The sequence below is a fragment of the Pleurodeles waltl genome, chromosome 6 (genome assembly GCF_031143425.1).
Source record: "Pleurodeles waltl isolate 20211129_DDA chromosome 6, aPleWal1.hap1.20221129, whole genome shotgun sequence".
In the NCBI taxonomy this organism is placed as follows: domain Eukaryota; kingdom Metazoa; phylum Chordata; class Amphibia; order Caudata; family Salamandridae; genus Pleurodeles; species Pleurodeles waltl.
In genome coordinates this window covers 318,883,436-318,910,373 of record NC_090445.1, presented here as the reverse complement: position 1 = coordinate 318,910,373, position 26,938 = coordinate 318,883,436, and the positions used below count along the sequence as shown (strand labels likewise).

General features: G+C 43.8%; 1 protein-coding gene across 2 annotated transcripts in view; it reads right to left on the bottom strand.

Moving 5' to 3' along the window:
- DCAF11 (DDB1 and CUL4 associated factor 11) overlaps positions 1–26,938 on the bottom strand; it is a 291,457-nt gene that overhangs the window by 161,925 nt on the left and 102,594 nt on the right. For both annotated transcript variants that reach the window (XM_069238129.1, XM_069238128.1), the window contains exons 5-10: positions 22,399–22,499; positions 20,724–20,870; positions 20,531–20,585; positions 19,591–19,659; positions 17,632–17,689; positions 10,839–11,024 (exon numbers count right to left, since the gene is read on the bottom strand). In XM_069238129.1, the coding sequence (XP_069094230.1) occupies positions 10,839–11,024; positions 17,632–17,689; positions 19,591–19,659; positions 20,531–20,585; positions 20,724–20,870; positions 22,399–22,499 (616 nt within the window). The remainder of the gene's footprint in view (positions 1–10,838; positions 11,025–17,631; positions 17,690–19,590; positions 19,660–20,530; positions 20,586–20,723; positions 20,871–22,398; positions 22,500–26,938) is intronic.

Here is a 26,938-nt window from a genome sequence, read left to right as displayed (position 1 = left end):
CGTGGTTCCTGCATAGGGTGCACTGTCGTAGTCCAGTCGGCTGCTGACCAGGGCATGGGTGACTGTCTTTCTGGTTTTGACGGGAATCCACTTAAAAATCTTGCGGAGCATACGTAGGGTGTTGTAGCAGGAAGAGGAGACTGCGTTGACCTGCTGAGTCATGCTGAATGCTGAGTCCAAGATGATTCCCAGGTTTCGTACTTGGGTGGTGGGTGTGGGTGCGGCTCCTAGGGAGGTAGGCCACCAGGAGTCGTTCCAAGCAGAGGGGTTGCTGCCGAAGATGAGGATCTCTGTTTTGTCTGTGTTTAACTTGAGGCGGCTTGATTCCATCCAGTTGGCGATGGCGTGAAGTGCATTGTGGAGGTTGTTTCTTGCGGTTGTAGGGTCATTCGTGAGGGAGATGATCAGCTGGGTGTCGTCTGCGTAGGATACTATGTTAATGTGGTGGGATCGTGCGATGTTGGCAAGAGGAGCCATGTAAACGTTGAAAATTGTTGGGCTGAGGGAGGATCCCTGGGGGACGCCACAGATGGTTTTGGAGGATTCGGACAGGTAAGGCGGAAGGCGGACTCTCTGGGTTGTGCCATGGATCCCGGCGTTGTGGAGGTGTGTTCGAAGGGTGTGGTGACAAACGGTGTCGAAGGCTGCGGAGAGGTCCAGGAGGATGAGTGCAGCGGTTTCGCCTTCGTGGTCATGATCCTGATGTCATCTGAGGCAGCAATGAGTGCGGTCTCAGTGCTGTGGTTCTTGCGAAATCCAGATTGGGAGGTACTGAGCGCTTTGCTGTCTTCCAGGAAGCGGGATAGTTGGCTGTTCACGATTTTCTCAATGACCTTTGCTGGGAAGGGGAGGAGGGAGACGGGCCGGTAGTTTTTGGGGTCATCTGGGTCTGCCTTGGGTTTCTTCAACAGGGCGTTGACATCGGCGTGTTTCCAGCTCTCCGGGAGGTGGCTGTCTCGAAGGAGCTGTTGATGATGGCGCGGAGGTGGGGGGTGATGATGTCGCTGGCTCTGTTGAAAATCTGGTTGGGTCCAAGGGGGAGCCGGAGTGGATGGAGGCCATGGTGTTGATGGTGTCTTCATTGTTGATGTGGGTCCAGGCGCATAGAGGATTGATGTTGCTTAGTGCATTGGGTTCGTGGCTGTCTGTGGTTGGCTGGTGGGTCTGGGGTTTGAAGCGGATATGGATGTCTTCGATCTTTCGATGGAAGTAAGGGGCGAGGGAGTTGCAGAGCTTCTGTGATGGCGGGGGTTCATAGGAGCAGGGCCTTGGGTTGGAGAGTTCTTTGATGATGCTGAAGAGCTCTCTGTTGTTGTGAGCGTTGGAGTCTATGCGGCTTTTGTAGTAGGTTCTTTTGGTGGTGCGGATCAGTTGGTGTTTTTTGCGGATGGCAGTCTTGAGGGCGATGTGGTTGGATTCGGTAGGTACAAGGCGCCAGGTCTTCTCCATTCTTCAGTGAATGCAGTGAAATCCTGGCTTGGGATTGATAAGGCTGGCAATTATCCTGGTTAACTAGCTTTTTAACAATGTGCTCTTAATGTATAATACACTGACCTCTTGGTAAGTTTAACGAAACAGGGTGCCATCACCCATGCAGGAGCAACGAAGATCAAGACTGTTCCTTTGTCTCTCAACTCCACTGTCACCTGGGAAATCACAGATAGTGGTAAAAAAATTTAATAAAATGTATCTATCGTTGGATAAGGTATTCCCTTGTGTGGTTATGTAGATGGAAAGTTTGGCAGTTGTTTCCTGAGAACGGATCTCCGGTCACAACTTGTCACTTTCTGAAGATGTAGACTACTACCTGATGTTATGATAAAACATTTTTAATTAAGTCCTTGCTCACCCAGAGGTAACTTGGTGCTAGAAAGGAGGATCATAACTATACCAGGAGGAAGGTGGAAAAGGTTTAACAGGTAGCTTTATGATTAGGATTATTCAGGAGAACTAGAGGAAGAGCGTTACAGGGTGAAGGAACAAGATCGAAACAAGCAATAGCAAGGCCAACAGGTCTTGCATTTGCAAGATCTATTGGGTTTGTAATTTTTTATTTAGTTATGTTGTATAGTAAGGTATGGCATTTTATGGCCCATTATAGTACGGTATGGTCTGTAGTTGCATAGTATGGAATGGCACATACAGCTTGTCCTGTCATTGTATAGCTTGGTAAGGCCTGCCGTTGTATGGTGTGGTCTGACATTGTACGGTATGTCCATCGCTGAAGAGTATGGTATGGTGTGTCATTGTATAGTATTGTATGTTACGTATGGCATGTCATTGTATAGTTTGGTATGGCCTGTTGTGGTATGGTATGGTATGGCACTCACTGAACAGTATGGTCTGTCATTGTATACTATTGTATAATATGTATGGCTTGTGATTGTATGACTTGTGATTGTATAGCATGATAGGGCCTGTCATTGCATGGTATGGTACAGTATGGTATGAAATGATATGGCCTGTTACTGTATTATGTGGTGTGGTATGGCCTGTCATTGTATAGTATGCTATATTTTATTATGGTATAGCCTGTCATTGTATAGTATGCAATGGTATGGCCTGTCACTGTATAGTATAGTTGCAGGCAATACTCTACAAGTCAGCTCCTTCTCATCTGATAAGAATAGGCTTGTAAATTACCATTCATATTGAAAATCACAGACTTCCAGGATTTATGAAGCATATCAATGATTCCGCTCCTCCTCTTCTGATAGTGCTGTTCAACCCATTTCTTGCCGATATTGTCCACAACCAAAATCACATAATTAAATTAAAAACAGGGCTTGCTGTAGACTGTGTGGTGTTATCTCATACCTTCTGGTTTGGCATTCTTTTTCTAGTTTGGGAATGTTTCTGGGCGCTGCTGTATAAAATATTGATTCTTTCAGACCCTGTAGGAATGAGCACATCAGCATTTGGAGGGGTGGTTGTGAAGGAACTCACCTGACCTCAGTTAAGGTAGTAAAGGGCAGGATACTGTTTACACTACAGGGAGTGCAGAATTATTAGGCAAGTTGTATTTTTGAGGATTAATTTTATTATTGAACAACAACCATGTTCTCAATGAACCCAAAAAACTCATTAATATCAAAACTGAATATTTTTGGAAGTAGTTTTTAGTTTGTTTTTAGTTTTAGCTATGTTAGGGGGATATCTGTGTGTGCAGGTGACTATCACTGTGCATAATTATTAGGCAACTTAACAAAAAAAAATATATACCCATTTCAATTATTTATCATTACCAGTGAAACCAATATAACATCTCAACATTCACAAATATACATTTCTGACATTCAAAAACAAAACAAAAACAAATCAGTGACCAATATAGCCACCTTTCTTTGCAAGGACACTCAAAAGCCTGCCATCCATGGATTCTGTCAGTGTTTTGATCTGTTCACCATCAACATTGTGTGCAGCAGCAACCACAGCCTCCCAGACACTGTTCAGAGAGGTGTACTGTTTTCCCTCCTTGTAAATCTCACATTTGATGATGGACCACAGGTTCTCAATGGGGTTCAGATCAGGTGAACAAGGAGGCCATGTCGTTAGATTTCCTTCTTTTATACCCTTTCTTGCCAGCCACGCTGTGGAGTACTTGGACGCGTGTGATGGAGCATTGTCCTGCATGAAAATCATGTTTTTCTTGAAGGATGCAGACTTCTTCCTGTACCACTGCTTGAAGAAGGTGTCTTCCAGGAACTGGCAGTAGGACTGGGAGTTGAGCTTGACTCCATCCTCAACCCGAAAAGGCCCCACAAGCTCATCTTTGATGATACCAGCCCAAACCAGTACTCCACCTCCACCTTGCTGGCGTCTGAGTCGGACTGGAGCTCTCTGCCCTTTACCAATCCAGCCACGGGCCCATCCATCTGGCCCATCAAGACTCACTCTCATTTCATCAGTCCATAAAACCTTAGAAAAATCAGTCTTGAGATATTTCTTGGCCCAGTCTTGACGTTTCAGCTTGTGTGTCTTGTTCAGTGGTGGTCGTCTTTCAGCCTTTCTTACCTTGGCCATGTCTCTGAGTATTGCACACCTTGTGCTTTTGGGCACTCCAGTGATGTTGCAGCTCTGAAATATGGCCAAACTGGTGGCAAGTGGCATCGTGGCAGCTGCACGCTTGACTTTTCTCAGTTCATGGGCAGTTATTTTGCGCCTTGGTTTTTCCACACGCTTCTTGCGACCCTGTTGACTATTTTGAATGAAACGCTTGATTGTTCGATGATCACGCTTCAGAAGCTTTGCAATTTTAAAAGTGCTGCATCCCTCTGCAAGATATCTCACTATTTTTGACTTTTCTGAGCCTGTCAAGTCCTTCTTTTGACCCATTTTGCCAAAGGAAAGGAAGTTGCCTAATAATTATGCACACCTGATATAGGGTGTTGATGTCATTAGACCACACCCCTTCTCATTACAGAGATGCACATCACCTAATATGCTTAATTGGTAGTAGGCTTTCGAGCCTATACAGCTTGGAGTAAGACAACATGCATAAAGAGGATGATGTGGTCAAAATACTCATTTGCCTAATAATTCTGCACTCCCTGTATTAGCGAACTGATAAAGTGGCACATTTTTGCAGATGGGTGATTTTTAACAGCGGTGCATACACGATCAGCAGACACAAGCAAAAGTTGGAAACGGAGCCGGGCCTGATTCAGGAACATGCACGTTCCGGTGGTTTTATACTTTATTTCACACCTGCACTGCTTGCAGCCAGAAGGACCCGAAATCTTAAAACCGGGACCAGACTTTCAAACAAATAAACACATTCAAAATGACAAGAAATTCAATTCAAGGCAACCATGGATCTAAATCAATGTAAAAAACCGGCATAGTCACACATTTTTTGTATCCATGCGTTCTGTGTGAATCGTGCAAAGATGGGCATAGAGAGACATTTTATGACTTATAGTTCTTATTTTAAGAGTGTCCTGTTATTTGTATGGTATACAGTCTTTGCCCGCTTCCTGGCTGCGTTCCTCAGGGGATCGCTTTGTAGTGTGACAGACTGCCTGATGACGAAAGCAGTAACTAAACAAGGGCCAAGCTGCAGAAAGGTAACAAGGGGAAGGCAGTTGTAAAGCACACATAGCAGATTCCCCGCATTGCTTTGGTAGGCATATTGAATCTGAAGAACGCAAAACCTGAATCCTTCAAAGCTGTCTGTAGCGAGACCAGCAAAATTAACTAGCTGCTTCTAACCAATGAAAAGAAGTGAGTAATGATGAATCAAACCAATGGTAAGCAATGGGCAGGCTACAAGCCCTTTTTATGGTTGAGCGTGCAAAGCGCTTTGTCCCTGTTGTCATCTCTCTACAGACTTGTAACCACACCCATCACTTTGGTTGGTTCATGGGCTTAGGGCCTGCCTTTTCAAATTTGCTTGATTTGATAGTGAAAGTTATGCATTTTGCAGTGTTTAGCCCTCTCGAGTGCACTGACCAACTAGTAAAAACATATAAGGCTCCATGTTTTCCATATGGTTTCTGGACTACTTTTTCTCTTTGTTTTGTAGGCAGCGCGATCTCGGTGGGCAGTATTCACGCGCTTTGCATGACATCAATCCAGTAACGTAGATAATTGCACTTTTGCCGATTACATGGATAATTGCGCTTTTGCCGATACGTTTCACTGTGAGCTAACTTCTGTTTCCTTTTGTGTGTTTGCTTGACGCTCATGGTGGCCGTCGGCTTGCTTATGTGAAACTGTTTATCTTTTCATTTTCAGTTTATGTGGGAAGAAAAGTTTGGTTAGGAGTTTACAACGCTAATAGCTCTAACTCGAGCAAACGCGAGATCCATTGCTTTGCAAATGCTTTTTTTAATTAAGATAACAAAAGATCTCTACAAAGGACAGAACATGTGCTGTCTCAGGTGAGATATAAGCAGAGCAATCTTCAGATAGGGATTAACAGAGATGATAAATTCTCAAAAAATGTAGGTTGAAGAATGGATGATTTGGATGATGATCTAACAGAACAGAAATGCTGGAATCTAACTGAACTAAGAGTTTTGAAAGAGACAACTGGAACTGTGGTAGGATGTCAGAGGTCTTACAAAGTTAAAGGGCAGAGGTGACAGATCTAGCCAACTAGTACATAGGGTCTGAATGTATTGTATGAGGGTTTTTCTAAAGCACAAATAGACTCTAGTAGCTGAAGTGTAACCAGAGGAGAGTATTACTCGAGGAATGACACTGCTATTGAGTTTACAAGGAAAACTGAGACTTGTGGTATGTATTTTCTGCAGCTGGAAAGTGCATGCTGATGCAATTGTAGGGCCTTATATCAGTGGTTCCCAAACTGTGCGCCGCGGCTCATTGGTGCGAAATTAGCCAGGGGCGCAGCACACAGTCTGGAAACCACTCGGAGGTGCTTTTAATCGATAGCTTTTCACCGTGGTATTAGAAACAAAACCCCCTGCATTAATTATTGTGACCAGCGGAGGGCGCCAAAGTACCATTAATAATATCCCTATGACAAAAGAACAAAAATAGTTTCCAATAAATGGTTTTCAGGAACCTGAACGAGAGAATAAAGAAGTCAAACTGTAAATAGTGTAGGTACAGGTACAGGCTGGGATTACGTTCTCCCACCCGCCAAAAAAAAGTAACATAATGGGGAGCCGTGGCCAACACGGCCAATAGGTCAAAGGAGCCGGGGATCGAAAAAGTTTGGGAACCACTGCCTTATATAGTAACTTTCGGATTAGGATCAACTTTTACAACTAAACTCTTGATTAAATGAGAGGGCCTTTAGGCAAGGGAGCAATTCAGAGGCCCAGGAGTAGTTACACAAAAAGTCTGCACTGCTACCAGCACTTACTGCTGGTAAATACATAGTTTAGAGGTTCTATGGATGTTGATTTTTAGCCAAATTCTTCCCAACCAGTTCCTGATATACAACATACAATGCAAAGCAGAGATGTTGTCAATGTTATATGTTGTCAAAGGGTTGCATAAGGACATGTTCCAGATACTAATGAATCTCAAGTACATAATCTTTTACAATACATTTCGGTACAAAATATATCTGCTACCATAAGAAGTGGGAAGAAAGAATTAAGAAAAGAAACTGAGTAGGTGGGCTACTACTCTTGCTCATTGCATGTCATATTCACAGAAGAGGAAGAAGTGTCCCGAAAGAGTAGTGCTGGCTCACCAGTACCCTGGAAGTACTCCCTGAAGTGAACCACAACACAGTATAAAATGCAGAGGGGTCAGCCATTCTGAAGACACCAGCCCTACACATCTCTGTATTCTTGCAGTGTGCACCAGTGAGGGGTGAGAATCCCAAATTGTTGGGGTGGTCCATCTCCCTACAGGGAATGGACTTTACGGTTGAACATCACACTGGCACCGACCACGCCAATGCTGATGGTCTGTCCAGATTCTTCCGCCTTAGTGATGAGAACTCCTATGAGGTTGGGTAGTTGCTCCCCGCTTTTAGCTGGGGGGGACACGTGTTAGACTTGGCATCACTGGCATGCTCTCCCCTAACTTTTTGCCTCTACTTCCCAGGTTGTTTCTGTGAGCTGGACTCTGTTTTTGCTGTTTTGTTGCTCTGGACACTTTACCACTGCTAACCAGTGCTAAAGTGTAAGTGTTCCCTGTATAAATTACATGTGCACATTGGCTTATCCATGACTGGCATACTTGATTTACTATTAAGTCCCTAGTAAATTGCACCAGAGGTGCCCAGGGCCTGTAAATTAAATGCTACTAGTGGGCCTGCAGCACCGGTTGTGCCACCCACATTAGTAGCTCTATAAACATGGTTCGGACCTGCCACTGCAGTGAATTAAGTCCCTAGTAAATTGCACCAGAGGTGCCCAGGGCCTGTAAATTAAATGCTACTAGTGGGCCTGCAGCACCGGTTGTGCCACCCACATTAGTAGCTCTATAAACATGGTTCAGACCTGCCACTGCAGTGTCTGTGAGTACAGTTTTAACTGCCAATTCGACTTGTTGTTTATGCCTTCCCTGAGTATTACGGAAAAGGTAGTTTGCTTCTTTAAAATGGTTGTTGTTGTAATAAAGGAGAAGAAAGAAGGCATAATCCTCACCTCTGCGTCCTTAATACAATATAAACTATCAGTTATGCCAGCAAGGACATTTTTCATTCTGGCGTATACCAGGAGGTAGAAGGATTTTTCCTAAAGTTTTTCAACGTTGCTTCAGGCGCTAGCTTCTTAGCCACATTGTCTAACCAACAAGTAAAGTTGGCTGTGGCCACTTTGATACTACTGTCTAAGGTTAGACTGTTGTCGCTCAACAGCTTCTCAAGTTCTGGGCTGTCAATTCTGTGCTATGAGCGAGTTTTAATAACTCTGGGCACATTCCCATCACCATGGTTCTCTGTCGAACTGTGGGATTAAACAAGATTGGCTTATGATCAGTCCAAATTAGAGAGATAACATTGTTAAAAGCGAATGTAGAATTATTCGTATAAACGCCATCTAACGTGTGATTGGCACTATGAGTAGGTTGAGAGACTAGATGATGTAAGTCAAAACTGCGGAGGCAGTCAAAAAGGTGCTCAGTGTCCGGATTTTCACCAAGTTCCAGATAAAAACTGAAATCACCTAGAAGAGTAAAGTAGGACAACTCAATACTAGATTCCATAAATGTTCAGATGGGTGATATGAAACTGGCTTTAAGGCCAGGTGGCCGGTAAAGTAATGAGCTGTTATTTCTGTATTCAAACACATGTTCACCTAATGCCTGACCACATATAAAATAGGTATAATAAAGCAAATGTCCAGTCAAAAGACCAAATATAAACGGTGGATAACCATGTTTTGATGTGAAAATAAAATCAAGAAATACCGTTTTTTTTGTTTTAACAAAAACGGATAATCACATCTTAAATCTTAAGTGCATATCCATGGCCACTAAGCTACTGTTATTTGGACAAAGGTCCTCCAATGTGGCTCCTTAATCTTACTTTCCCTGGTTTTCTGTATTATAGAGTCAATAGGAGGCTTTTCATTATTTGTATTGGCATTCAAGGTCAAATGCAACCAAAATTGAGAGTGAATATGGTCCCCCTAATACCAGCCGATGGGACAATTGGCAGCGGCTGAAAACTAGTTCAGGGCACAAGCGTCTGTATCTGTACTGCTGGTGAGAAAGTAACCCACACCATACAAAATGAGCACAGTCCAGTTCCCATAACTGAGGTCCATGCCTTTCCCCACAGTGTGTTATTACTTCTGCAAAATGAAGCCTATATGCAGGATGACAAAATATCTGACCCTGTCCAAAATTGTTTTTTTCATTGCTATTGCCGGTCTGGTGTTCGTTCCGGACTACAGAACTGTACCTGGTAGTTTGGTTAAAGAAGAATATACACCAGTTTTTCTGTCGACCACTTTCTCTTCATTAAACTGAAACTCCTCTCTCTCCTTTCCTGTACTGTGATGGGCGTTACTTATCAACCAGGTATATTTTAACATGGATGACTGAACACATTCCACACCCGACCTGATTTTTTGAGCTAAGCCTTTCCTCTGTTTGCTAATCAAGTAGTTTGAATCCTAAGATATACAGATTTTTTTCTATTGTCCTTAGAAGAACACAGATGCTTTTCCCCTTAACCTCAGGTGTTAGGGCAGTGGCCCAATAGCTCTAGAAAAGTCTTCATAGCACTAACAATTCCATGGAGGTCGTGATTCTAAGTTGTGGTCGGCCCTTGACCCTCAATGCCAGTCCCAATTGTTATCGTATGGGTTCAATGAGTATCCCACCAATTTATACACTAGACTACCATCAACTCTGTAGTTGACATGCACTCGATTCTGGGTTGTAATCTTCATAGCCCTTAAACTAGAAAGCGGATGGGATGTGTCTGATTAGCCTGAACAAATTGGTTTACTATTGTAAACAAATCGTACTTGAGTCTTTAGTCCTATGTGCCATCTTTCTTTCCATACCCTCAATTCCTTCATTACCACAAACCTAATGGTTGCAAGGTAGCATTTGCCTGGACTGGACCTATTCAGGCTTCCCCCCCCTTTAAAGTGCAAGCTGCATGTAACTCAATGTTAATTGAAAAATTATGGATAGGGTCAAAAGGGTTAAAAATGTATGGGAAATCTCTGAAGGGGAATTATGATGCACAAATATAAAAAAGAAGCAGAGGATAAAATATACGTTTTTTGTCCTCAGCTTCGATTAGTTCAAACCTAAGATATAAAAAATGTCGACATTCCAAACCGTACAACGCAAGAAAGAGTACAGATGAGATAAATTGGTAGAAAAAAAACTGAGGCAGTGAAGAGTAAAATAACCATTAGTGTGAGAGAAAAGGGAAAGGGTTAAATGTTAGCACCTGAAGAAGAGAGATGTGGAATGAGACAAAGTGAGATTAAGGAAGCGGAAGGCAAGAAATCTGAACAGAAAGCAAAACTGATGAGAAAAAAATGAAAAATGGAGAGTAAAATAGCCATCATTGTTACAGGAAAGGGGCACAGATAAGTTAAGCAGCTGAAGAAAAGGAAGGTAGAGAGAGGGAAAGAGTGAGATAAAGGATAAACGATAAGGAATAAGAGACAGTAAGAGTATAGAGGGTCAGGTAGAGAAAGAAGACTACCGAAGAGTGAGATGATGGAAGGAGGCAAAGACATAGCAAAGGAGGGAGGCAAAGTAAAAGAAGATGGAGAGGTTTGGAGTTTAATAAAAGAGAGGGAGATAAAATAGGTTAAATTAAGTGTTATGGACAGCACAGAGAGAATGAAAAGAAAGTCTTCTCGATGGAAGACTGCATGTGGGAGAGAAAATAAGGTCATAAAAAGGAAAACAACAACTGGAAAGTCTCCTATCCAGCATACCTTGCTGTCAATGAAGGTAATCCCGTCTTGGTGCCCGGCAAGGACTCCCACAGGCTGTGGATCATCCTCCCGCATAGTACGCCGGTCCCACACCTTCAGGAGCGCATCATCCCCACCTGAGAAGAGGATGTGGGAACTGGCATCGGCAAAGGCAACAGCATTGACATCATCCTCATGTGAATCAATCTGTTGGACAAAAGAGGAAGAAGTGTCATTAGTACAAAGGTGTAAAAGATCAGCGGGCAATTAGCAGGGTAGACGCTGGCCACTAGGGATAGGCAGGCAACAGAGAAAGAGTTGCAAGTAAGAGAAGATTCTATAATGTATCAAAAAACTTGAGTCAAGTACCTATTGATACTCCTTTAATACACTGAAAACCTGAAGGAAGGCCGGCTTTTCATATGGCTTTAATTGTTAAACGTTTGTCAACACAGAATGATTAGGGTTGTCATGGCTAAAGGTAGAGATAACAATTAGATTCTTTATATGATACTTTGTTCAATTAGGTACCACTTCTCATCTCATCCTCTATCATCTGTACGATCATAAACTTGTTATATGGTGCTTCATCAATGAACGTGACTCCTTTGTTTGCCAGGAAGAAGTCAGAAGTCGCTGTACCTTATTTATTTTATCTTGCCAAGTCAAAATTACAACAGGCTTCTATTAAAGTTGATCTGGCTGCCATTACAGCGTACAAAAAAGGTCCCACATCATAAAAAGCTTTCTTTACCATTCCAGTAATCAAAGATTTCCTGGAAAGACTGAAGAAAACATCCTTCTATCAGACCACCTCCACCCTCTTGGGAATTGAATCTGTTTTTATGAAAATTGATGGTGCGGGGGCGTGGCTTGATCGCCGTACATGGCGGCCGAACCTTAATTCAGCTCCGCTCAATTGCCCTTTTAATCAGGCATAATCCTAGCCTACACCTTACCGGCGACAAGAGCTTTCGGCTCACATGTGGCCCACGGGGCTAAGCACAAAACTGCGAGCAACTGTAGCCAGCCAGAATGCCCGACGGATACATCGGTCGGCCGGGTGCACGGCTGCGTGGAGCCAGGAATGAGTGCGCTGTGTGGTGCGCCGTGAGCCGGTGTCGGCTGCTGCGGCAAGGCCGGAAGCAGGAGCTAGGGAGTGCCAGTTGCCCACCTTCGCTGCCTGCTGGGGGTTGAAGTGGCCCGGGGCCCCCTGCCCATCTGTGGCCTACTGACGGGTGGCGCACGTAACGCGAGTTGGACTTCAGGCTCTGCTGAGTCTCCTGCGACAAAGAGGCGGCATGTGTGGAGATGCGCCCCCACCACCCACTGCCCAGAGGGAGAGTACTGCGCCTGCAGCGGCGCGGAGATAGGCTGAGGGGGCAGGTTGCGGATTGTTATTTGTTGTTTTGTGTTCGATATGCACTGACCTGCCACACACACACCCTAGTGCCACCACGATACTGAAACTCCACCCTGGCACACTACGAGTCCTACGGTACTGGAAGATCACACGGGCCATATCTGTGTGATCTCAAGGACCGCTAGATAAGATCAAATGGGGGTCTGTTTTTAAAACACGCTAGGGGGCTGGGTGCCAGATGGATGGATCCCTTTCCAATTTAGCAGGGGACACAGCAGGGGTGCTCTCTGTCCCCATTACTGTTTGATTTTGGGGTTGTTTTGTGTTTCTTTATTAGCATTATTGTCTATAAACATATACAAAGGAATAATGCAAAGGCCATAATATATGGGCAACATAATATTGCAAATGACACTAAGTGCAGCTGGAGTCGCAGCAAATGCTGAGCATGAGTCCAAAGCCAATATAATGTAATAGAGATACGCGTACCTGGGGAAAGAACGGTCTCAAAATAGCAAGATAATCACAGGATCAGCCAATCAAAAAAATCACATTACAGTAATAATGCCATCAAATAACAATGTAACATTTATCCAACAAACATCTGCCTGGATAAAGCAATTGAGAAAATGCACCTCATTATTGAGGAGGTCTGGAGAGAAAAGAAGGGGGTGGGATAAGGACATGTATCTTTACAAAACCCCAGAAAGAAAAGAAAAAACGGGAGCAGTACGGCTCATATAGCATCGAAGTGTGTGCATTAGGGACAGAAAAGTGTCCCCCAGCTGGCACCGGGAGCAGTGGCTCAAGCATACGCTTAATACTGTTTGCTCTTGTTATGAAGCCGTTGACTCTGTGGTTCAGGATAGACACTCAGGTGGATGGCTGTGAGTGGAGTGAGGGACTATCTGACAGGATCACCCTATGTGTGAATGACGTCTTGTTAGGTCTAACCAGACCTATGGGCCACGGATTCAAATAGAGCTTATTTTGGGGGAAACTTTGGGCTTATATCTGAATCATTCAAATCCATAGTGTGTCCTGTGGGAGGCCCTGCGCAAAAGATGAGTTTGGCATTGAGACTAGGGCTGTCTGAGGGCAGGTTTAAGTGCTCAGGGGTTTATGTAACTCTGGATGCGGCACTGTCGTGGTCCCGGAATCTAGAGTTGGCCATGACCGATATAAAGAAGGAGGTGACGGTTTTGTCGGTCTTGCTGTTATCACTGACTGGGAGGTCGGTGATCTTTAAAATGGTTTCATTACCTCGGCTGCTGTACCAGCTACAGATTTTCCCATACGCCGCAATCCTGGTTTTGGAAGATCAATGCTGTTCTCAGTGGATTCCTCTGGGAAGGAGAGGTTCCCTGTATTGTCCTAAGTAAAAGTTTCCAATCCATCTTCTGTGGAGGTATCACTGCGGCAGACATGTGTCCTTACTACTCTGCACAGCACCTGCTGCTTATAAACAACTGGTGGTATGACCTCTGAGATGACCAAGCATATGTGGTCAATAGGTGGGCAATGAGAGACACCCCCTTGCTCGATTATTTGCACGGCCGGAATGGTGTCAGTACCCTCCCTCCGACGACCTAGGTGGTCCTGAAGCTGTGGAAGTGCTCCCTTAGTCGGATGGGCTGGTGGGGGAGACTGACAGAGTGGACACCTCTATGGCAGGGGCACATGCTGCAGCAGGTGACCTAGCTGGAGGGCTTTGAAAAGTGGGACATCACTGGGATATCCACTTTAGAGGATGTGATGCATGGTATGGTCCAGAAAACGTTTCAGGAGATGTAAACGGAATATCAACTTTACCACAACCACAACCAATTCCATTGATATTTTTTAGCTCGCCACGTGCTGACGCCCTATATAGCGAACCTACCTGCTCTTTCTGAATTCAATCCATAGGAGGATAAAATCCTATTGGGAGACTGACAGAGTGGACACCTTTCTGGCAGGGGCACATGCTGCGGCAGGTGACCCAGCTGGTGGGCTTTCAAAAGTGGGACATCACTGGGATATCCACTTTAGAGGATGTGATGCATGGTATGTAAACGGAATATCAACTTTACCGCAACCAATTCCATCGATATTTTCAAATCCCCACGTGCTGACACCCTATATAGCAAACCTACCTGCTCTTTCTGAATTCAATCCATAGTGGGATAAAATCCTATTGGGTGACCATAAATGAACAAAAGTATATCAATCTCACATCTCTAACAGCACAGATACATTTCACACTCATGGAGGGGCGTACGAAGCGGATATTGGAACACTAGAGAACGACGACTGGACAGAGGCCCTAGGGCGCCCCGGGAGGTGGCTATACCTGCTCGTCTCCAACTAATACGACTCAAATATCTCCACAAGGCGTACAACTAATGGCACTCCCTGTGGCATATGGGAGTGATTGCCTTTGTTGCCACACGAATGAAGGTACATTCCTACATACAGTGTGGAGTTGCTCCGTGCTAGACTGGTTCTGGTGTGACGTCTTGTCTAGGGGACGTCTTATTTTGGCTAAGCCCACTTGACCTGAAATTGATCCTCCTACATGTCACAGACGTTCCTGGGGGGGGAACAGATATAAAGGACTACTCTTGTTTTTGGTTTGAACCTTGGCAAAGCGGGCTATAGCCATGGCATGGAAGGCTGAGACCCCCCCGCCCCACATCCCTTGCAGTTTAGGAAAAAGGGATGGACCACTGCATGGGGCTGCAGGTCACGGTGTACCAGGAGAGGGGATGTCCACAGAAACACCCTAAGACTTGCAGAGGTGCGCGGATTACAGGAGCATTCTGCTGGACCTAGATCGGCCCTCAGGATCGTGGATGGATGAGGAGATTCAAATGTATGAGTGCGGGGGAGGGGTGGGAAGACAAGTGATAAATGTTCAAGTTGGTTTTAATCTTCATTATGTCGTGCTTGGTGGGGAGGTCGTCAGACATGCAGGTTCTTGTAATAGTAGGTTGACATTATGATCCTGTATTTATTCTACAGCCCATGAGGCCATAGATCATTGTCAAAACTCAATAAAATTTGTTGTGAAGAAAAATTATCTTGCCTCCAAGATCTTTTTGTAGCACCTTTGATGGACGGTAGCTTCTTTAGTAGCCATTACTTTTGCGAGAACAATCACTGAAATCTCTTTCAGCAGTTGAGCCCTGCACTGTTTTCCATAGCAATGGAGAAGTTCTAAGAACATAACCTGCTCTTTTATTTGTTTATTTATTTTTTAATAACCCAAGGTCCCTTAAGAATTCATATAAATCGCATAACTTATTTGCCAGTGTTTGTTAACACTCCAGTGTCTTCTTGCAGAAAGAGCCTTACATTCATTTGATGTTTGAAGATTCCTCGAGTTTTACTTGGGTAAAATAACAGACATATGTAAAACAAACAAACAAATTGTTTGTTAACTATGGTCCAGTCAGAAACAGTATGGGTTCTTCCAAGGAATCCATTGCTCACCTAAGCCATTAAGGCCACAGAGAGCCAAACCCTGGGGCCAAAATTTTGCAAACTGAGATGAAGGGCAGTTTAATCACCAAGGAGCCCACACACAATTGTTTTAAAGGAGGGGCGCCGCACCCCCGAGCCAATAATGGCCTGAGAAAACGGGGCTGGCTCAGATGATATGTCCCGGGGAACTCATCATAGGGGCATAGTGTTTTTTCCTGCCTGCCCCAGCTCTCGCATTTTCAAAACTCACACTAAGCAGGAGCCAACTACCAGCAGGCGGAAGCTTTGAAAATGCTCCTGCCTGCTGGAAGCAAACCTTTCATCTGTTTTCCTGCCTGCACTGGTGGACAGGGGAAAAAAGAAAAACATCAAAATATTGCTTGCACCCACTGACAGTAGCATCAGTAGCTCCTCCCTTCTTCCTTGCGGGTTGGTGGGTGGCGAGGAAGCAACGCCGCTCCAGCTGTATGCAGGAAGCTGGCTGGGGCTCCCCCTGCAGCCCGTAATGAACCAACGGTGGGTGCCCTGGGTGGGCACCAGGGCACCCATCTTTAATAGTGCTGTGGGGCCCTGAGGCTGAACTCTGTCCAGAGATGGGAGTCTGCATGCCCCTCCCCACTCATGATCATGGCAGACCCCAAGGGATGGGATCCCTGGGGCCAAAATTGTCCCAGTGAGAGGGGTTGCATTCCCCCTCCCCCTAAATATGATGCAGCGGAATGGGGTCCCTGGGGTTGTGAAGGGGTTGGGGTGGGGAGCTGCGTGCCCCCTCCCCCTAAAAATCACCCCAGTCCCCAAGTGATTGGCTCTATGGTGCCGAAATAGACCCTGGGAGGGGGGGCTGCATGTCACACCTAAAAATGAAGCCGGGCTATAGGGTAAAGGGTCCTAGAGGACAAAATCAGCCTAGGGAGGAGAGCCATGCGTGCCCCCCCTTTTATTTAAAAGAGTGGCCCTGGGGCATGAGGTCACCAGGGCCTAATGAGGCTTGCGCCCCCATTCCCTATATATAAAAAAAAGGCCTTGGGGGATGGGGTTCCCAGGGCCAGGCCCTGTAGCCAACACCCCACTGTGCACGGCTGAAGGTCATGTAAAGTGTGGGGTTGGCTGCCTTTATGAGGGTTGGCTGCAGGCCAGGCCTTGTGGGCACCAACCCCTGACCTCCTGTGCAAGGCCAGAGGCTGTGTGCAGCATGAAGTTGGCTGCAATGTCTGGCCGTATCTCCTCAATGATGTCATAAATGATGTGTCAGAACATTACATGAGTGATGTAATATGTGAGGTCATAAGCAGTGCAAGGCAAGGGCGCAAGTTATAGTTAGCGCTGCTAACTGTAACTGGTAAATTAGTGTGTTTTTTGTTTAGTTCATTACGTTAATGTTGTCAATGATAAATTACCCTAACCATAACATTACATTAAACTTTGGTTTTATCAGTGAATATTCAACATTTACTATTTTCGCTATTCAATTTTCAACAGTCTCACAGAAGGATATGAACCCACTTTCCACGAATAAAGAACCATACTGCTATGTATTGAAAATGTCATGATCATATTCTATAGAAAGATAGTATTCAATTAAAAATAAACACAAACCAAACTGCAATTGTGAAACAGGGGAGTAACAACACTCAAAAGTATAACAACTTAAGAGATGTGGCTCTCATTCTTAATTATCCCACATACCAAGAGATAACAGAGACAAGTTTGTGTTGTACTTTGGCAAAACAGTAAGTACAACCTAATATATCTTTAAATTTAGAGCTTTCTTTTAGACATGGAGCTTTCAAGGCATAGAAACATCGGTGTTTATAAACACTTGAAATAACTTTCCACAATTTTCGAAAATGTCTTTTAGTGAAACTTTAGCATATATTTTTGCAGATAAAAAAAATTCTGAAAGCTGTTGCAACTGCAACAATTACATTACCTACAATGTTTTATAAAACATTATCATGATTGATCTTCCTCAAAAGAGCTGCATACCTTCAAAGTGCGCTGGTTCTGCTCACGGTCATATACGTATAGGCAGCCATCATTAGCCCTAGAAAGAGCACAGCACTCAGAAACTGAAGTACACAATCATGCAAGACGCTCGGTTAAGAACCACCCAACTCCGCTATGGCCATATAAACAGTCCCACTGGTGGTCTTCTACATCAGCATCATAAAATATCACCCACGAATTCTTCATCAGAACCCAATCACTCTACTGACAACAGGTGCAGAAGAAGGCGGGATTAAAACCCTTCACTCATCATGTTTACCTTACAATAATGACTCACTGGCAAAGGTGCATAATGGCTATCAGTGCAAGCTCAACTCCACCTCTCCAACATTGGTTCGTTCATATACACACATGCTTGAATCCTTCACTATAGTCAGGCTGGGAATCCTGACTATGAGGAATGATTCAAGGTTGAGAATATATGAAAGATTCTAGTGCTAGACAACAGGAGTTACGGGTAATTAGCTAATTTATTCTCCTTCGATGGATTTTTCATGTATTTACATACTTGAATCATTCTCCATCGTCAGGCTAGGATGGGTATTCTGAGCCGGATGATGGGAAATGAATCAAGCACATGAATATATAAATAATTCTAATGCTTAAGTAATCCCTCTACGTAAGTAACTAACTAATTTCTTCTCTCAACTTTGTTAGAAACTAAACTGATGTCCCCAGCTCAAAGATCTCTCAGATGGAACAACATTCAATATCTAACTTTAGCTCTGTGTTTCCTGCTCTTTTGGAATCTCTATCCCCACAATGGTGAAAGGAGCTTACACAGCGCACAATACTGAGGAGTATTCTTGAAAAAGTTGCAGATAGGGTCAGCCCAACCTCACAAATTATGACATTCGTAACCTATAGGATGACTATTTCACTAATTCCCCATTCTGCCACCTTGGTCCTTGCTGAAACGCCCCCATCCCCAATGGATAACATCTCCTCCTGCATAATACTCACTATCTCTCTGCAAACAGCAAAATGTCAGACTTACTCTGCAAAGGCAGTGGCTAAGAGGAATCTTACTCTTACTCCAACAGAACACCTAGGCACTCTGAGGGGCAAAACTCTACGTTCACATCAACACTGCATATTACATAACTGTAGAACAGCATGGAAGCACAGACTGATTTACTAGCACTTAGAAAAGCCTGTCTGAACAATAATTTTCATAATGTCATGGACCGTCTGCTCTTTCTAATCTACTCCATCATTAGATGGGACCGCGCAGGGAATGACTAGGGAAAGCATTGCGGTGATTTACAGGAACGTTTTTCATTGGGGATTCCTAATAAATAATTTTCCTAATTTCAGTGTTTAACTCGAACACTCTACTCATAGCTTAATTACCCTGTTAGACTAAATGTTATTTAGCACCCTCCTGATGGAAATGTAACAATTAATGAGGAATGCATAGAGTTTATGACTAACCAATAATTGTGTTGCCATAATATCTTTGATCAACATTTCACACTGGGGCAATCTGAATGAAGCTGCAGTGAATCACCTTTCCGCTCTAAAAATGATGTAGTCCAAAGGCTCCACTTTGAATCTAACTATATCTAATAAGAGCCTGTTCACCTAAGAAGGCTCCAAAGCTGTACACTGGTGAGATAATCATCTTATCCCCTTCTCTCTGCTCCTCTCCGACTCCGTAACCCTGGGTTGACCCCAAAAAGAAGACAACTTTGTTTTGCAACACAAAAATACCTTACCTTAGCCTTAAGAAATCTGACTCAAGAGCACATAATATACTCCCTTCAATCAGTCCTGTTGCTGATTTTAATAAATTTACTTCCTACTATTTTGGCTGTCTCTCCAGTCTGCTCGATAACAAAGCATCACCCATGAAAAACAAGAAACGACCCATAAAACCTACTTTCAAAACAAACACGCAGACTGGAGTATACAGAATCAGATACAAGTACTACTCACCCACCAAGTACCTCCCGTCCATCTGAGGACACAGTGATGGAAAAGACAGCAAAGCGGCGCTCTGCCGGGCTGATGAGAGAAGGGATAAAAGGTAAGATAGAGACATAGGGAATGGAAAAACAGAAAGAGTGAGTGAGGACAGGATCGTGATAGCGATCCAGAGACAGAGTGATATTACAAGGGAAATAAAAGAGAGATGCAGGAAAACAGAGACGATGAAGTAAAAGGAAATGGGGCAGAAAAAGCGACAAAGACTGACCAGAGAAAGAAAGGGTATACAGAGCAGTGGAGCGAGAGAGGTTGTAAGGTTTCAAGAGTAATTGGGGGAGGGGTGAGGAGGGAAAGAAGGTAGGAAACCAGGAAAATAATAAATTGTTGACTGAAAAGCAGGATAGAAGAAAAAGAGCAAGGAAAAGGAAGAAAAATAAAAACGCAGAAATGGTAGGATATGAGAGAGCAAAACTAGAACCAAACAAAGAAAGAGTGAGAAGACAAATGTGGGAGCAAGAAAAAGGGGTAAAGAGGAGAGTGGTTAAAAAAACAAGTAAACAGTATATAGAGATATACAAGGGGGTTAGGTATGACCATAATAACAACATGGTAAAGAGACAGTTCTCCTCAGATGCAACCTTTCTTTTTTCCCCCACTTGACTCCATTTTTAGGTGCTACGCTAATATTCATACAACACTCTCTCCCCACCTCTATGTGCTCTTATTTTTTGTGACATCCTCATGAGGTGCCTAGTCTAGTTTGTGTTTCCTTCCGATCATCCACAATCCGGATCAATGCATCTATTACAAACGAGGAGCAGGAAGAAGAACAGGGATAGCGCCCAGATCCAGGGGAAGGGAGGTCATCACTCTGATGTAGCTGTTAATGCACATTCACAACATGGTGGTGTAACGAGGTACAGGAATTACAACGAATACAATGTCTTACCACAAGTCCAAGGCTGTGTGTGTATTACAATCTCCATAGATATTACAGATGTGAACTAGAAAAGAGAGAGAGAAAAGGATGATAGGAAGCAACAGTTTAATGCTACCCAAGGCATTATGACCAGTCTATGACTGAATCAACCCAGCACTAGGCAGGAAAGGAGTTGAGGCTCAAGGGCGGAGAGATTACTTACTGTAGTCTGACCAACTGGAGTAGAGGAAGTGTGCTCCATCTGGTGTGAAGGCAACATCCAAGATGCTCCACCCAACATCACGGGCTTTTACAGTCTTGAATTTCTTAAATCTTCCGTAGCGGCAATCATACAGTCGAATGTACTGATCTAGAAAACACAGACAAGAGAGAACAGGTAACGGGGAGCAAAGAGAGGTCAAGGCCTTCTTACCAAGCAAGTGAAAAGGGCAGTCTTGATATACATAGTGGATCGGTACAAACAATGATGTTTAAAAGATGCATAAAATAAGCAGAAACCATAAACCAAAAAATATCAAGACTTTCAATCAAGATTAATTAGTTCCACAGCAGCCAGATCTCACAATCTGACTTCACATTAAACAGCATCTAACTTATTGGCTGGCTTCGTTAGGCAACAAACAAAAAACAGGGTGCGAAAATCTGGGTATGTTTCACTAAGTGTTAAAGATAGACACATACCGAACAGGAGGCTAAGGAGGAGAGGACATCGTGACATGAAATGGGAATAAATCTATTAGCAAACTGGGACTGATACAACATTCAGACCTTTATTCATAAGAGTCAATATTAATTCTAATAACAACTGTATTTAAAGCAGGAGACAGTTAGCAGGCCCTTAAACAATTTTCACCCAAAAAGAGATGGCAGAAGGGAGCATCTCAAAGACAGGGCAGAGCACCTGTAAGTGGCATTCATCAAGCAGGCACTTAGCAGAAACACACAATGTGTATGATGCACTCGATCAACAAAAAACTGGACTCTGCCCAGCCTCCAATGACCAGTGACTGAATCTCATTATTACATGTATCTTATGTGTAGTGCATGCGTGGCTCATTATGCATCACTTCTTTTTTGCTCACCCACCAGTGCCTTAAACATAGGTGTCATTTCATGCATGTGCATTGTTAAACACTCATATGCCTAAACTCTTCTGCTTCTAAATAGTAACATAGAACAAATAAAAAAATGAGCCATCATACTGAATGTATGATTGAGAGAACACAGAATTCTGCCCTACTGCAGCTGGTGCTATAGTTTCTAACTGATAATTGCGCTTAGAACATAGACCACTTTATATGTAATCTGCAGACAAACTTGTGGACTGGAAAATGGGTCTTTGAGACTCAGATCCCGGGGCGGTAGGGGAGGTGAGTTTGTACTGCGTAACTCCCCATCTGACCAACTTTATCTTCAAGTCCATTAGTCTGTTTCGATTACTTGCCACCATCTGCCTCATCATTGTTAATATTCAGTGCTAGAATAAGTACCAGGGGTGGTAGATTTGAGCTTCTACTTGCAGAATAAAGTATCAACATTTAGCAAATTGTGCAGACGTATCAGTGGCAGGCTGAGTATCAAACAACTCCCATAATTACCTGAGGAGTAGCAATAAAGTGAACACAGGACTGAAGCAAGCAGTCTATCCCACCAGTTGAGGATGAGGGCGAGTTGGAAAAAGGATGTAAACAGTAGGAAGGACAAAAGGAACAATTAAAGTCTTTGCGCTATGAAGGAGCTGCAAACACACACAGCGACATACCACACCTGAGGTATTCTTCTCAAATTTTGAGGCACCATGCACCGCAGATCCAAAAATGCTGAGATGCATGAGATGCAGCAGCTGCCCGATATACCAAACAAGGGACAAGAAGTACCTTGACAAGCCGACATGAAGAGGTCGCCACTCTTAGCATAGATCCCACAAAAAGCCTTCTGGGTGTACGAGTCTGTGAAGCTCAGGTGATTGGGGAGGAAACTAAAAAGAATGGCATAAAGAAGGAAATTAAGCGGGAGAACACTAGTTACCACGGTATAGTTCGTTACTTGTAATTTCAGTTCTTCCTGAATAGTTTATTTGAAATCAACCCTAGAATACCACAGAAAATGTGTGGGACCTGCCAAACGATTTTTAATAGAAAATTCTCTTTACAGCATGATATTGTTTAGACCAATGTAATCATTTTCTGTTTCTTATAAGAAAAACAAAATATAATTAAAATTAAATGTTGGTAAAAGCCAACGTACTCACTAAACAGAAATATTGGCACTCTTACATTACAGCAACTAAGTTCTCTAATATCACACAGTGCATTTACCAGCAAGAAAGGTGCTTTTGAGTGGGGAAAATAATTTCTTTAGGCCTTTTCAAAATTCAGTTAGTCACTAGGCCATTGAAGAAAGATGATTGGAAAGGGTTGTCCCAATATGTCACTATGGTTGCGAAGTGGCTCTTACAGGAGGAAATTTCTGACAGACATTCTGAAGGTGAGATCCAGCGGGCACTGCAATCGCCTGGGTGATCTTTCCAGAACTAGATTCAAATAATGCCACTGGTGAAGTCAAGGCAACGCAACAAGAATCATTCTAGACTTCGACTGTTAAAGTTTGCCTACCTCGGATTAAGTTGTGTTGTAGGGCATGGCATGTAACACAAAACACCTGACAATCTGTCCAAAAAGCCATTCCAATTGTAGTTCTGCAGTTAAAACATGGGACTCAACCTTTGGCTTTTTCTTTGTTGCAAATAGTCCAGCTGAGTGTTTTATCACTGCCCAAAAAGTTACGCGATGGCCTATATGTTTAAGATATTTGTTAAGACCTGCTCGAGTTCCCCTGTCTATACACAGTTGATACTTGGAAATGGACTACTTTAATCCAAAGATTCTCTGCCACCAGCCAGTGGCAGATGTTCAGCGTTTCTCTTGAGAAGGGACCTTGAATCTCAATGCATGGTCAATTAGTATATTGATGGGGTGCTGTTTGAAAGAAAAAGAAATGTAATGACATCCACAAAGGAATCTATTTTAGAGTGAGATATTTAGGTTCTCTTTACTAGGGCATTACAACTTCTCCTAATTCAACAACCCCTATTCGCCCTGAACCATCAGTAGATTCATGCAAGTATTCCCACGCACTCATCAATGTATTCATCCCTACTCATCCTTGTGGATGGTTCTGCAGGAAAGCCTCTGAAGTGCAGACTCTTAGCTACAAGGTTTTTGTTTGTTGTTTCCTCTACTCACATTATCCAGGACAGCAAAAGGAGATGATGAAGGACACTTCTTCCTGCCAGTGGAAGCTAAGATTCGAATTTTATGGAAGGTCAGAATAAATTGTGGGCACTCTTCAGAAGCCATGCTCTTCTTCTGTAGGTGTTAACATACTTTGACAGCAGCTGGTGTCACAAAATGTGCACAATCAGTTTTATAGCCACACAACTAAGGTACACGAGGGTCTTGCTAGAGCTTTTTGGTGTAGATTTTAACAAATTATTAGAGGTTCAAACTATAGGAAGGGAAAAGTTATAGGCCTGTACTAATAGTTTTGAAGCTTGAGGCAACTCTAGTGTCATGATTCATATACTGTACATTATTGTGCCAGCTATGGGATGGGCTGTGAAAAGCATCTAAGTACATTATTTTAAAGCATCAACAAAGGCAGACGTACTTCAATTAGGGCAATGCTGACCCTAAGCCCAAAATGACCAGCAAGCAAACTGCCTTCCTAAATTCTAGTTTCCCGGATATGTATTTGTGAGGCTTAATTTGGGAAGTTTATATAATTAAATATCACAAACAACAAATGTTATTTTCACTGGGTAGATCAGAGAATGCAAAGTGAATTTAAAATAGTCTCAAGATGAAAAAACTCAGTAACTGATACACAGGTGTTTCCCTTTACAGGAAGGACGTTTTCTGTGAAATGATAATAACGCAGTATTCCACAAATGTTAAGTGTAATAAGTAGCAACCATATTTTTAGAAACCATCTGTCCCACTGCCACCTGCATGAATAAGTATCAATCTGATGAATTCACAGCCAGGAAAATCTACAAGTTAAAAACATAGGGGGTCATTCCAATGTTGGCGGGCGGCGGAGGCCGCCCGCCAGAATTCCCCCCTCCGAAATACCGCGCCGCGGTCAAAAGACCGCGGCGGGTATGACAAGTTTTCCCCTGGGCTGGCGGGCGGTTGCTGAAAAACCGCCCGCCAGCCCAGGGGAAAACGACCTTCCCACGAGGATGCCGGCTCGTAATCGAGCCGGCGGAGTGGGAAGGTGCGACGGGTGCAGTGGCACCCGTCGCGTATTTCAGTGTCTGCAAGGCAGACACTGAAATACTTTGCGGGGCCCTCTTACGGGGGCCCCTGCCGTGCCCATGCCATTGGCATGGGCACGGGCACGGCAGGGGCCCCCAGGGGCCCCGCGACCCCCCCTACCGCCATCCTGTTCATGGCAGCTTTCCCGCCATGAACAGGATGGCGGTAGGGGGGGGTCGGAATCCTCATGGCTGCGGAGCGCGCTCTGCAGCCATGGAGGATTCACACGAGCAGCGGAAAGTCGTCGGGAGGCCGCTGACTTTCCGCTTCTGACCGCGGCTGAACCGCCGCGGTCAGAATGCTCGTTGGAGCACCGCCAGCCTGTTGGCGGTGCTCCCGTGGTCGGTGGCCCTGGCGGCCGGTGACCCTCATAATGTACATCCCTTAATATTTTGGGATATAGTTTAGGTTACTGATTTATTGTAGTCGGCAGAGTTGCTGTGATTAAACCGGTTTAAAATGTGTTACCAAGGGCCAACTCCTGCTTTAAAATACCTATATGTATATTCATGCTTTTATAAAGAAACCCCAGGAACCGGGTGGCATTGGGATGAGTGTTTTTGTTTTCTGATTTGGGGTAATTGGGCTACTTTAATGGTTATTATTAACCTGCCATCAAAATAAAACTGAAACACAATATCACGCATGCTCCCTTTTTGTCTTCCAGCTTCCTATTTGTCACACTTCTCTACAATAGTGAAATCTCAACATCAAAGCTCATACTTTCCATGTTTCTAATATGTTTTGCCATTACAGGAGGGCTACTTGAGAAGTACGGCCAGCATGGTGGCTAGTTACAACAGAGGAAAGATTCAGCTTCAGAAACTGAGAATCCAAGGGTCTTTACAGTGTGCAACTTTAATTGCATTTAATTTGAAAGAAACCAGAAAATGTTGCCTTTATATAAAACAGACATGGCTATGGAGTATGTAAACGGTTAACAAAATCTTTAATGAATCCCTTCATCTTCTTCTAATTCTACTGCTTCCAGAAGGTGCCCCAAAACAGGTTGCATTGTGTTTTTGGGCATTTAAAAGATCCTGCGGTATCAGAATCCTCTAGGTGGCTGACAAAATTGGATGAGAGAGATAGCTTGGAAGAGTTGATGGAGAAATATAAAAAAATAGCTCATTTTTCAAGTCAAACACTTTAACAAACAAGCAGGTTTTTATCAAAAAGGTGGAGAACGCAGCTATGGCCTTAGGGTGCCCAGCAAAACTCAAAGAGGATCTGAAACTGGAGAGAAGGAGGAGGGGCGAAAACGTCTGACTTTTGAGAAGGGCCTTTTTGTCTAGTGCTTTACGGCTAAGCACAATGATTTTTAATTGTTTCCTTTCTCTCACTGCCAGAAGTGTTTTGGAAATCACATACACTTTTTTTTTTTTTTTCACAAAAGAGAAGTTTCTGGAGTCTCAGAGAGATTCCCATGGGATGCAAGGAACCTCCTGACCTGCAGCACACAGGATCCCCGGCTGGGGAAGTGATTTTCAATAGCAATATCAAGGAGCCCTTGAAGGTAGTTACCTTGATGTAATCACTAATTAGATAAATACATTGCTTTGTCTTTAACAGGGCTCCTAAGAGCAAATGCCTTGGGCTTCGGCCCTATTTGTTCGCCTGCAGAGGTGGCTACGTTCCACAGGTGAAAAAAAACATGATTTTGCAGATTTCAGCATTTGATTGAATAGTTTGCTCACCATTACTTGTGAATAAGGGTGTAAGACAAGACTGATATGTCAGAAAACATCCGCAGAATGCAAACTTTTGAGTCCATTGAGGAGTTCAGGCCATTATAGATACTCCATTAGCTGTTTCAGTACCTTATGATGGGTGAAACCAAGACTGCAAGAGCTCAAGTATGAAACTGATGTTGAGGAAGGATTAAAGTTACGAGGCAACAGCAGACAAAGATGTTTCACAGGAATGGGATAGCACCTATGTGGCAACAGTTTACTGGAACGTCTGGGCCCTGGTGAACTAAGACTCCCAGGGAGGAACCATGACTGCAAAAGGTGATTATCAGTCCTAGGACTTTATTTAATGGACAGATCGAGAGCAAAAACACACGTTGTGCCACAAGGGGTACATCTTTCGGAAG